The 13,183-nt window shown below is 41.9% G+C and overlaps 1 protein-coding gene across 15 annotated transcripts in view; it reads left to right on the top strand.

Moving 5' to 3' along the window:
- The window catches only part of Cep57l1 (centrosomal protein 57 like 1), a 235,012-nt gene that overhangs the window by 194,069 nt on the left and 27,760 nt on the right, over positions 1-13,183 (top strand). For 10 of the 15 annotated variants that reach the window (XM_058575096.1, XM_058575088.1, XM_058575093.1 and 7 more), the window contains 6 exons: positions 409-562; positions 2,388-2,483; positions 4,007-4,159; positions 7,968-8,197; positions 9,061-9,199; positions 10,720-10,840. In XM_058575096.1, coding sequence (XP_058431079.1) covers positions 409-562; positions 2,388-2,483; positions 4,007-4,159; positions 7,968-8,197; positions 9,061-9,199; positions 10,720-10,840 — 893 coding nt within the window. Of the gene's footprint in view, positions 1-408; positions 563-2,387; positions 2,484-4,006; positions 4,160-7,967; positions 8,198-9,060; positions 9,200-10,719; positions 10,841-13,183 lie in introns of those variants that run through there. The other 5 variants (XM_058575097.1, XR_009225682.1, XR_009225684.1 and 2 more) reach the window with 5 other exon arrangements.

The raw sequence follows: 13,183 nt of genomic DNA, 5'->3' as shown, positions 1-13,183 counted from the left end.
AGAGCCGCAGGTATACTGTCCAATTTGGTAGCTGCATGTGGTTATTTAATTAAAATTAATATTAATTTAAATGAAATAAAAGTTAAAATTTAATCCCTCGGTCACAGCAGTTACATTTCAAGTGTTCAAAAGCCACCTGTGGAAGTATATTGGACAGTACAGATCTAGAACATTTCTACCACTGTAGAAAGTTCTATCCAACAGTCTAGATGCATCAAGCTTCCCCTGTAGGCTGTGATCTCTGTGAATGAACGGTGGTGTGTGAAGGGGTGCAGGGGGTGATGTGGCTGAGGAAGAAACCTGTCACTGTCTCCCACCTTGTCTTGCTTCAGTAGCTTTGAAGAAAGCTTTGAGCTTTAGGAGATTTGGTAACCGTTTTCAATGAAATGTCCCCCCATGTCTTGTTAGAAGAATATTTTTGGCAGCTGGAAATATTCCCGCCTACCAGTCTGTCACCGATGGCATGTGTCATGGGCTGCCACCGCTGAGCAACTCTCTCAGGAAGAGCATTTTTGCTTCACAGCTTGGCCTGCCCCAGCCGCTGGATCCACGGAGCCTCCAGGTATGTTTTAGAGGTGTTTTATACCTATAAGAAAGAGGTACATTGTTAGCTGGGGATTTTGTCACTTTGTTTCTGTTTGGTTTAAATTTTGCAGGAGTCTGGATTCTTTAAAGCCCTTCAGTCTCTGCTGGTGCCCTTTCACTGGCCCAGTGGAGCAGTCTGGGTCTACATGACCAGCTGTTATTCCCAGTCTGGGTCTTTTCTGCAAATGCTCAAAGAAGCAAGAGCTCATCTTCTCGTAGTTTGTAGCAAAATAAATAATCTTACCCATTAAATAAATGATAGAAATTATGGTACATTAATTGGGTCAACAGCTGAGTTTTGAATAGCCCTTGTTACAACAAATGTTATCAAATGTCACCCTGACAACTGTGATTGCTTTTAGGCAGGAACAACAGTATCCTCCCACTCCTAAAAGGGTCAAGGCTTAGGAAAGCTGGATATCAGACTACTGAAGAGTCAGGGCAACACCAAGTTACAAACTATATTACTTATCTATTGCTGCAGAACAATCCATCCTCCAAGTTTAACAGGTTAAAACAATAAACATTCATTCATTATCTCACATAGTTTCCGAGGGTCAGGAAGTGGGAGAAGCTTAGGTGGGTCCTTCTGGCTCAGAGATTCTTACAAGCTGCCATCGAGATGTTGCCAATACTGTAATCATCTCAGGGTGCAACTGGAAGAGTGTCTGCTTCCAAGTTCACTCATATGGCTGTTGGGTAGATAGATCAGAAGATCCACTCCCATGCTTACTCACGTGAACTTCTCTACAAGGCTTTCTCACAACATGGCTTTCTCACAACATGGCAGACAGCTTCCCCAGAGCGAACCCTCCAAGAGGGAGTAAGAGCCTTTTTATTACCTAATTTCAGAAGTGACATCTTATCACTTCTCCCATATTCCATTCACTAAAAGTGAGCCACTAAGTCCAATCACACCCCAGGGGAGAGAAATTAAGGCCCATCTCTTGATGGGAGAACTATCAAAGAATTTGTGGATATATCTTTAAAATCACCTCTCAAGCCCAGGATTTTTACTTGAAAATCTACTTAATGTTTTCACATTATATACATTAAACATGAATGATGCCCACATCATCCCCAAGCAGGTACCATCCTTCTAAGCTATGAGATAGTGATTCTCAGTCCAATCTTTGATTCTCACTTAGACCCAGAAGACAGAGTTAGACCTTGACCACTGGGACCACTCTGGTTGCCTTTGGGTGTTATCTAGGATGAAGTAGATGCAGTGTCCTGTCCTTGCTACCAGAATCAGTTCTAGCTCTGGGAATTGATAGAAGTCAGAAGCAGGTCTAGATGTGTAGAATGGGGTTACATAGGTAGGGCCACTGGATCCAGGGCCACACATGATGTCATAGAGGATAAGCAATGCCTTGGCTGTTGTCCTGTGATGTGGAGAAGACAGAGATAAGTTGTGACATCAGTCTTGAGTTGATATGTAAAATTAGAGCACAATAATGAGGTGGCCCACTTTTTAGGATTCCTAATATTGAGAGCATTTAAGCAAGTTTATTTTTGTAGATTATAAATAGGTCCATTGGTGCTATGCTATTATGGAACTTCTGAACAGCAGTGTTGACTAGTTACACCGAAACCATCTGCTGCAAAAATAATTAAAAATAATTATTATTACTCTCTCCTCTACATCATCAAACATTCTCCACCAAGAAGTATTTCTACATAATAAATGAATCATCCAACAGTGTGTTGGAGTACAAATGCAGAAATCCTGTTCATAAACAGATGTCTTTAACTTAGAGTTACAGAACAGCTTTACCATGTCTATTATTTGGTTCTTTTAGGCATCTGTGCTATTCCCCTGGAGAGCATTTCTGGAAGATGGAGGGCCATTTCCTGTAATAAGTAGCAGCCCAGATATCCTAGAGTATAATATGCAGGTAGGTATATCTTCCAACTTGTTGGAAAGAGAACAGAGAGCAGACTGAGAGGCAGGGTGTCAGTAGGTCCACAGGCCAGAGCCTCCATATTCCAGCCAGTGGTGAATAATTTATGAGATAAGTAGGTGCTTAATTATGAAGCTATAAACCTGATCCTGCAAGGTGAGTCATATTTTCTTCCTGTGGAAGAGAATCATGTTCTCAGCAGATACTGACCTTGGTTGTAGACTCAGCTGAAGTTCCCATGGCACCAATGATCTAGGGGAGTGGCCACCCATCACTACCCACTGTCTGGGCCTCTTAAAGAAACTGCCAGGCTGGCAACTCAGAGGCGTGTGACTCCTGACCTGTCTAGTGAGAAGGGCATTTTTTTAGGCAGGAGTCATACGGAGAATTTCTTTTAATTGTTTTGTTTTTCATTGTCAACTTCTTTTAATTATTTTAAATTATTAGTTTCCTTTAATCATCACATGTTTTCTCCTCATTATCTAAGTAAATATTGGGTTTTTTTTTGTTTTGTTTAGTTTTTTTTGGCATCAGGGATTGAACTCAGGGGTTCTCGACCACTAAGCCACATCCCCAGCCCTATTTTGTATTTTATTTAGAGACAGGGTCTCACTGAGTTGCTTTAGTGCCTCACTGTTGCTGAGGGTGGCTTTGAACTTGTGATCCTCCTGCCCAGCCTCCCAAGCTGCTAGGATTACAGGCGTGCACCACCTTGCCCAGCTCTATTTTTAGTTTTAAAAATACAGAAAAGTGATACTCAGGAGATAGAGGCAGGAGGAGGATTGCAAGTTTGAGACCAGCCTTGTCAATTTAGTGAGACCATGTCCCAAAATAAAATTTGAAAAATAGTCTGGGGATATAGTTCAATGGTAGAGTATTAGCCTATATGCTTTTGATCCTTGGAGATATATGTGTGTGGGGGGGTAGGGGGGTGTGTATACACACACACATACACAATACACATATACACACACACATACACAACCATAACCTTGCTTCAGAATATGGTGTGGGGAGTGAATGGGATGGGTCAGGAGTGGCTTTAAGTTGATGGTTGTGGGGCCAGGTGATGGGAACTATTTTGTTTGCTTTATACATTCAAAATTCCCAGTAAGTATAAAGGTTTTTAATACACCAGAAGTAAGAATGGTTGAAAAATTATAATTCTAACAGTCAATTGCAGTTCATAATTTGAGGTTTTCCCTCCCCACAGTACTTTTTCTTGATATACGTGTATTTGTACGTGTAGTTTTAAAGGAAAATCAGTATCACACTATGCATTTGCCATATACAGATCTGCTGTAAGGACTGGGAAACTTGATACTTCTGCACAGAGCCAAATGTCTGATATGTTCAAGCAGGACAGGACTTTAAGCTACAAGTGTTTTGTTTTTTATGGATTTTCTAATAGTTGAAAAGATAGCTTATAAACACCTACTTTTTTTCCCCCAAACCACATGTGAAGTTTATATAGAAGCCTTCAAAATGGAAGGTTTTTTTGGTTTTGTTTTTTTTAGCTGTGCCTTTGTGGGCTGAGTGACCGTGACCGCAAGGTGGCTCATGGAGAGCTGGTGGGTGTGCAACTGCTAATGGAAGATGTGCTAAGCAGCTGTCATATGACCATGGAGGATCCCCTTGGATGGCAAGCCATACTGGACAAAAATACACAGGTATTCTTGGTGAACAGCCTACATAATCAACCCATGCTGTGTTGTACGGAAGAAATTTCCTGTCTAGATAATGGATGAGAGAACCACATCATTCCCATAACCTTTTCCAGTTGCCCCAGGACTGTGCTAATGTCACATGAAAGCAACAATGAAGCATGGGTAGCTGTGAAAGCTACTCCAAAACACATTCTTTCACACTTAGTTCCATGATCAGTTGTATTTCCTTTTTTTTTTTTTAATTTTAAAAATAAAACACAGGTTATGGAAGATCCATTGAAACTACTCAAGCTGAGTGCTTTCCTTGAGAGTCACTCATTTAGGACCAGAATAGAAAGAGCCAGAGGGTCATGACAGAAGCCCCAGGTGAGCTTCTCAGGCTTGTGCTCTTATTTCATCTCTAAACCTGTGGGCCCCAGACCATCACTCCCTCCCTTGGGCTTATCCCTCCAAGGTATAAGAGCCACTTACCCACCTCATACCATGACTTGAAACAATTCTGCATGCGGGGGAGAAACCTGATTCCAACCTAACTGTCTGGCCTTAGGGCGCTCACGTATTCGTTACTCTCTCTGCAGGCGAAGGATCTACTGGTGATACTTATGCAACAACTCTGAAATCTTTATGTCTAGGCCAAATCTCAAGCCACAGATTCATATCTTCACCTGCCTCCTGGACATCTCCTCTTGTTCCATCTCACAGACAATGTGTACTAAGCTGAGCTTACTTTACTCCCCTAAAACTCAATCCTCTTTCTATATTCTACTTCACAACCAGACACCAAGTTTTTCAGTCCTATTATTTTAAGATCTCTACCATCCAAATCATCATCATCTGTTGATGTTTGTGATTGTGACCACCTGCTAGAATCCATATACTTTATCTTGCCTCCTTCCAATCCATTTGCCAGGGGAGATATATATATATATATATATATATATATATATATATATATATTTTTTTTTTTTTTTCTTTTTGGTGGGGAGAGGAGGTCAGGTACTACGGATTTTCCCAGGGGTGCTTAGCCAATGAGCCACATCCTTAGACTTTTTTTAAATTATTTTTTTATTTTGAGACAGGGTATTGCTAAATTGCTGAGGGCCTCGCTAAGTTGCTGAGGCTGGCTTTGAACTTGCCATCCTCCTTCCTCAGCCTCCTGAGCCACTGGGATTACAGGTGTGCACCACCATGCCCACTCACCAGGGTAATATTTTAAAATAAAAACCTAATTATGTCACGTTCCTTCTTACAACCATCTGATGGCTTATGAATACCCTGACAACAGAGTCCACATACCTTAACTGGAACTTCATGACTTGGCTCCTGCCAGTATTTCTACCGTTAGCCTCTTACATTTTGTCAAATGCACCATGTTCTCTTCTGTACTTTCATGCATCCTGGTCTCTCCAGTGGAAAACCTCCTCTCTTCTGACTTTTGACCTCATCACTTAATCAGTCCCTTATTCTTCAGATTTCAACTTCCAAACCTCTCTCTTTAGGAAACTTTTTCTGATCCTCCACCTTTGAACTGATGCTCCTCTGTGCCAATTAGAGTGCCCCTGCCACAATAGCATCTGTCCCACTAGCCATGACTTAAATAAGAGAATATTGATCTTCCATAACGGAGACTAGAAGAAAGCAGTTCAGGTTGGTACAGCCACTTAACCACTACCAAATGACTCAAAATGTCTCCCTTGGCTTTGCAAGATAAAAACAGGAGCAAACACACTTTCTCCTTGAGGAGCTCTCCTTTTATCAAGAAGAAAATTCTTTTCTAGAAGCTTCCCAGTAGATTTTTTTTTTCTCATGCCTTTTCAGTTAAAACTGAGTCACAAGTCTTTCTGTGTGCCATCTAAATTCTACAGCAGAAATAGATGTTTCACCAAGAGGGATCATTTGCAGAGCCGAGGGTAGACCAAGTAGTGCCAAAATTAAGGCCAAGATCAAGAAGTATGCAGGGGCCTTCACTCCCTCTATCTACCATTTTCTGGCCCTGTTTCTGATGGATTACCATCATTTCCTAACACTCCCTACTCTTTTCCATTTTATTCTTTATCCATCCTGACTCTTCTTCCTTCTCCCATCCTTAAAGTCATTTATATAGAAACAACTTAACTCTTAATAAGAAGTGGGCTTTAGGGTTTGGGGTTGTGGCTCAGCGATAGAGCACTTGCCTTGCACATGCAAGGTCCTGGGTTTGATCCTGGCTATTTATTATTTTAAAAAATGAGGACTGAAATTATATGTGCCCAAATGGGTACATATAATTTCATAAAAATAAATAAATAAAATAAAGGTATTGTGTTCAACTACCACTAAAAAACAAATACAAAAAAAAGAAGTGGGCTTGCTTTAATATTATTATTTATTTTAATTAGTTTTTATTTTATGGTATATTTTTATTTAAGAGTATTTAACTATTTATAGACACTAGGAAGCACTGGACTCCATACTGCCTTATGAGTCAGGACTCCTGGGTAATCCTGGCCCAGCTATATAACAGTGCTGTGATCTCTCCAGATTTCAGTATCCAAAACCCCAAAGCAAAGGTGATGAATTAGCTCAAGGTCTTTTAAAGTATAATCCAAGGAGCCCTTGATTTTCTCAGAGACACCTTGGGGCTTCTTGAGCAAATGGGGCTAATGATGAGGTCTCTAGTCTGCTGCTCAGAGTCCCTGTTTGTAGCTTTGTTCTGTTGGATATTTTGGGTGACTATCCAAGATTTTATTTGGTGAAAGGATTTTGAGCATAAGACAAATCTGGAAATCTGTGGACAAGCTGGTTGCTTAGGAGGCCACAAGCCTCAGGGCTTGCCAGCTGTCTGTGGGAGCTCCGTCTCTCCTGGGTCTACCTTGCCAATTCTCCTTTGGGTACTCTGATCAACCCTCTTTTGGCAGACACACCTTTCTTTGGATATGTGAACAGCACTGATCTAGGATCCAACAACTCTGGGTTGCGCTTTCTGTTCCTAGGCAGGAAACTTGAGTGTCTAAGATACTGTCACCTGAATCTTCTCTAATTCAAATCATGGGATTTGCCATTTGGTCTGTGAAGGAAAGCTCCTTTTTCTGTGACTGAGACATTGTGGTCAGCCTGAGGACCTGCACCCAGGTCCCCATTTTGTCTGCCCCTCTCTGCGTGGCCATGCCCCCTCACTCCATTAACTGCAGGAGAACAGAGGCCTAAAACCTTTCCCCCTTCCCTTCCTCCAGGACCAACAGCAGCCCTTCAACAAATACTTAAGGAAAGCATCTGTGAACAAATGAACAAATCATCATTTTAAAGTAAAATTGCCTATTGAGTAATACATTCAAATGAAAAGAAATGTTCTCTATCTAATGTTCTTTTACAGAATGGAAAAGGAACAGGAGATAGGATAAACTTAAGTTTCCATCTCCATGCTCATAACTTGGGTAAAATTCCCAATGAAAAGTTAGTTATATTACTGCTCCACCATGGTGTTGACTTGAATCTCAAATGTGGTGAACACTTTCAAGAATGCAGAGGCTAAACATGAAAGACTAGTTTTTTTTAAAGCCAAATAAAATCTTAATATGCAAGTAAGAAAATTTTTTAAATAAATGGTTCAAGTCCCAATCTGAAAGCTGAGATTCAGTGAGACATTTCAATCCTTTCTGTACACTGTCTGCTCAGGAAGGATTCTGAACCTCACTCTGCTTGACATGTGCTACAGACCTGTAAATGAGGAGAACATTCAGTCTCCACAAAAATTTTGTTTTGCATGGGGCTGCATGTAAAAAGCTGAGCCATATTATCCACCATCAATAAAGGATTTCTGTAATGCTTTCAGCCAGAGTGGTCCAAAGTGCCAGGAATCAAAAGTCAGTTCCAAAGCAGCCCAAAGATTTCCAAGCTGCTGGAGGGCCGGTGCAATGTGGTGACGTCCTTTGCTCTGCTGAGATCGTTTCTGATGCTGTGGAAGCAGCTGGAAGTACTGAAGGATCACTGGGGCCAGCTGAAGCTGGGAGACCAGGACATCAGCTCTGCCTCCTTCCACAAACAGTACTCGGAGCTCTATGAGTGAGTGTGCTGAGGCAGAAATTCATGTCAGTGAGTAGAGCCCAAGGGCCTCTTGATGAGATGAGATTTGGTCTATGAATCCTAGTACACCCAGCTCTATTGAGCCCATGGCAGTTGGCAACATTCTCTACAGACAGTGCAGTAGAGGAAAAGCTGAGTTGTATTAACTTCAAGGATGGAGCTGGATTCCACTGAGCTACACTCTTTTACCTGTCCCTAGGAACTTGTGTTTATCAAGAGACCCCACAGTGCTGACTCTTAGGTTTTTAAGCTCATAGTATCCTAGATGGACATCTGCTGCTGCTGCTGCTGGTAGTTACTCCTCCTCTCTCTTGGCCCCATTAGAGTCTGTGCACAATTGAGGCATTGAAGGCAGAGTGTAATATGGGCATGTAGCATGAAGCTGTAGGTGTGCGAGGTGGTGCAGGCCTTGGTGGTAGGCCTTGGCTGGGATGACTTAACAGGCAAGAAAGGCACGTGCTTCTGCCACAGGTATGACCAAACAAGCATCCACCCACTACCCCAGACCTTCCTGAGCTTCAGAAGATTTCACTTTGGCACAGTGGGAATCGTCTATCTGGTGATGTTATTACAGTCAGTATTCCTGGTAACCAAGGGATGAGAAGCCTTGTCAATATTTTGAAAAATGAGGACTGAAATTATATGTACCCAAATGGGAAAAGGCCTCAGGATTTAATATTGACTGAGGGAGTGGTGAATTTAGTTGTTGATGTGTCTGTAAATGGACTGGGAGGTTTGTACCTGACGGCAGGAAATATGAAGTGAATGAAAATAATTGCCAGAGAATCAGAATAAGAAAAAAAAATGTTTGTTTGCTAATTTCTGTCTCTCTTCTTTGATAGAGCTGACATTCTCTACCCCAGCATGAAAGCTATAGCTAGGCAGATGGGGAAAGAAGATGAATTTGAAAGACTTATAATAAATAGCCAGTCTATTCTTCCCCCCAAAGGAGCTTCAGAAATTGAAATAAAAACTCAGCAGGTATGCAGGAGCTATTTTAAATTTGCTTTGGAAAGCTTGCTTTTTGGCATTAGCATGTAAAACTACAGATATACTCAAATGGTATTTTCTCTAAGAAGTTCAGTGTAAATTGAAAGTTTGGAAATCATTGGGCAGGCTGCAGGGTGTGGGAAAGAGGGGAGTAAATAAATAAATGTATCTGGGGGCTTTGATCAGGCAAAGAACTACCTCTTAATGTCTCAGTTCTATATGTTTAGATTTTTCATTATTTTCTTTTTCTCCAATTGAGATGCACCTTCAGAAGAAATATCAATAACGTAATCAGTACTATCTTAAACACGACATCCAGCACACAAGTGTCCATGCAAAAATGAAATATTGAATATAGTTCCTTGTAAATTTTTTTTTCTGAAAATAAGAAAACATAACGTGTGCACTAGCCCACTGTGTGTGTTGGAAGATCTATATGGAAAAGTCTTTTCCATGTCTTTGCTTGGCCTGATCCTGGGACCCAAGCTCCCTGTGGTGGGGCTTATTGTGACAGGCAAGCAGAGACCCTGGTTGTTTGGCTGTCAACACAGAAAGGATGTTCACTAAGCCACAAGGTAGATTCAGCCCCCACACATGCCCCAGGGCCAAGCACATCATGGCTTATCTTTCTAAACCCTGGTTCCTCTCCAGCACCTGGAATCTTCTAACAAGGAAACAGGTGGACTTTGAAAGCAAAAATAACCGAAATGGTTATTTTTGACCTTGATGGACCAGCAATGCTTTATTAAGCATTTGAGGAGCACATTTTCAGAAGAGAAAATAGCAACTGGTTACAATAAGTACCTGAGTTTTATAGATTTTAGTGAGAGTTAACCATAACAGAATGTTTAGGGTAACTTAATCATTAGAGATTTAATCGTAGCAGAACGTGTATGTTGAGCAGTCAGAATGGGAAATGGTGAAAGTCCAGAACCCATTGTTTTCCTTCCATCTCCTGGGACTCATTGTCCTCCTTTCTCCTTGGGGGTTGCCGTTCCCCCTTTTCCCTGGGAGTTGTTGTTTTACATATACTTCAGGCTTTGTGAGCTTAGTGGACAGAGTGAGGGCTCATGTGTATTGGAGCAGAGTTTTCTCTTCATGGTGTGTGGAGCATTCAGTCTTCTCATGAAATCCTCCTTGGTATCTAAGTTGAGTTTCAAACCTGAAGGTGGCTCTTAAAGAAGTGACAGCTCACAAAATTTATGGCCACCTTGACAGACTCCAAAAGACATGAGGTCGTCTCTGGCGTGGTGCTTTTTGCAATTTAACAGAACTGGTAAAAAAGGGTTGTGTTCTATCAACCAGGGTGTGGGCCAGAAAAAAAAAAAAGATGTTGGTCTCCTCAGAGGTGTATCTACTCCCCAGAGCTGAAGAAAAGAACCCCTCCTTCTTCCCAGGGAGAAAATAAGTGTGGGATAGAACTGAACTCAAAACCCTCCTGCAGGACTTGGACTTGGGAGTCCAGAGGATAAGCTTAATGTGGAGTGACTCTCAACCTATGCTTACTTTAGCTTCAGAAACTTCTGGAAAATATTGAAATTCATATGATCCAGGAGGTCTTAAGAAAAGTTAATAAAGAGATGACACTGGTTTTATCAGAAAAGTCCAAGAAAGAGTCTACTCTCCCAACAGGTAAAGCATCTTTATTTTATTACTTAATTTTTTTTTCTTATTATAAAAATCATCCATGTATCCATATTCATTATTTTAAAAAATGCTGCAATGATACAAAAATTACCTTTTACACCTTGACCCAGAGATAAATACTACTAACACTTTGGCTTCTTTTCTTCCACTTAAAAGGCTTTAAATAGAAAATGTACTTTAGCTTTTCTTTTTTAACTTTTTGTAGTTGTATATGGACACAATATCTTTGTTTTATTTATTTATTTTTTTAATGTGGTGCTGAGGATCAAACCCAGTGCCTCATGCGTGCGAGGTAAGTGCTCAACCACTGAGCTACAACCCCAGCCCATACTTTATTCTCAACTATGCTGGTTAACTCATAAATGAAATAAAGAAGTACAAAAGTCATTCTTACATGCATGTGTCATACGAGTGACATATATACATGAAAATCTTAGGGTGGGAAGGCATTCAAAATTGTTTCCTCTGAGGACTAAACTCAGCATAGAGTTTGTGTTTTTTAAGTCCAGTGAGTCATGGAGCATGCACTGAGCCCGAGGAGTCTTGGCTCAGACTTCCTTCTGCTGCCTCCACACTGTGCACAGAGTGCTCCTGACCTGCCTGCTCCTCTGTCCTCTGGCATCCCTAACCTCCTCCTCCATCCTCACCCTTCAATCACTGCCACCCTTCACCCCCAGGGGGACCTGGGGACAGGTGCCCAAGGTTGGGTGTGAATACCTGGCACTGTCTTGGGCATAAGAAAGGCAGCATCACGGTGTGTTCAGTGGGTAACCCAGTAAGGGTGATCCGCTAGCCCACCAGAGGTACCTACAGTATCCCAGGTCAGAGGTCGCAATGGACCCACGAGAAGGGGAGACGCCTGGCTCAACTTCTCCAACCCTGATCAAGGCACAGTGCCTCATTCTGGTAGCTGCTGGGTCATATGTATTTATGCACGGAATCACAGGTGGGGCCATGGGGTGCTCATGAAGCTCTCCCTTGTCCTCCTAGGATTTCCAAAGGAGGGCAAGATTAAAGCAAATAAAAACACCATGACAAGTCAAAAGGGACTGCAGAGAAAAGGAAAAGCTTGGTATATTAATATCTTATAAAGCTACTCTTTTCCTTTTTTTTTTTTGAACAAGAATTTCATTGCACCAGGCTGTGTAGATTATGTAGCTGGTCCTGTCCAAACTACAACTACCTACTGACTCTTAGCTCCTTATAATTCTACAGGAAAATCTATAACCTTTGATCTAGGGAGGGGCTGTCTGACTCACGAAGCAAATTCGGTTTTTCTTTTGAGAGGAAATCTATGGACATTGCAAGGTTAATAACAACCTCGGTCCTCACCTAAGATATTGCCTCCCCCCACCCACCTGTATAAAGACATTGTCATTTTATCATTTTATCAGTGCTTGAGTAACTAAATTCATAAGCAGGGCTTTGGGAAAAGACTGTGCAATAAGAGGACAAACCACTCCCCCACTGAGCGTCTCTAAATGTCACAGGAGAGCTGAGTGTGACTGAGCTCCAGTTACGGAACACTTCACAAGACACAAAGCTCCTGTTGTTTGTGCTGTTTGCTGCATTGGGCGGCTCCCTTCAGAGTCTGTGGAGAAAATCCATAAGCACAGGGCAGGTGCAGCCATCTGCTTGTTTCCAGCTGTTGTTCTTAGGAGACACCCTGGGGTGAGGGCAGCATGTTTGCTTTGTGGCTGGGCTGCCATGTTCAGGGTGCTTGTGGTTGCACTGGAAAAAGGCTTTCAATAAGGAGTCAGTGGGGCCAAGTAGAGGAGAAGGGTAGAGTTATTTTTAACTGTAGTCAGGTTGACATAACTAAACCTTACCTTTACTGGAGATTACTGTCCAGTTCTAAACCTTATTTGGGTTCCTTACTTATAAGATTTTTAAAATAAATGCCAACAAGGGGGTTTGTTGTAGCTGCTGTTGTTGCTTTGGTTTTATTTTGATTTTTTCCTTTGGTCTGTTGGGCATGACTCTTTGGGGAGACCCGGCTCTCCTCCTTTACTGAGTTTCTCCAATGCCAGTGACTGTCACCCCACGGTGTGCCAAGGGTACTTTGGGTGCATTTCTTCAGTTTGGTCTTTTTGAGACCTCTGTGGGCTCAGGAATCACCAAAGAAGGTGCTAAAACCTTGGAATTCCCACCCACCTACAATTCATCTCAGCAGCAAGATGGGGCTTCCAAGCAGGGGCCATTTTGTGCAAAGACCAGCTACTGGTCAAGTTTAGCTTGGGGCCAGTGATTTCTCCAGAGGGAGGTGGTATTGGAGGTATTGAGAACTGGCAGAAAGTAGAGGCTCTTGTTCTTTCTCTTAGGGTCTTT

The sequence above is a fragment of the Marmota monax genome, unplaced genomic scaffold (genome assembly GCF_021218885.2).
Source record: "Marmota monax isolate L192 unplaced genomic scaffold, Marmota_monax_Labrador192_F-V1.1 WCK01_AAM20220418_F8-fsc00013, whole genome shotgun sequence".
NCBI classification, from domain to species: domain Eukaryota; kingdom Metazoa; phylum Chordata; class Mammalia; order Rodentia; family Sciuridae; genus Marmota; species Marmota monax.
This window is presented reverse-complemented; position numbering and strand designations above follow the sequence as displayed.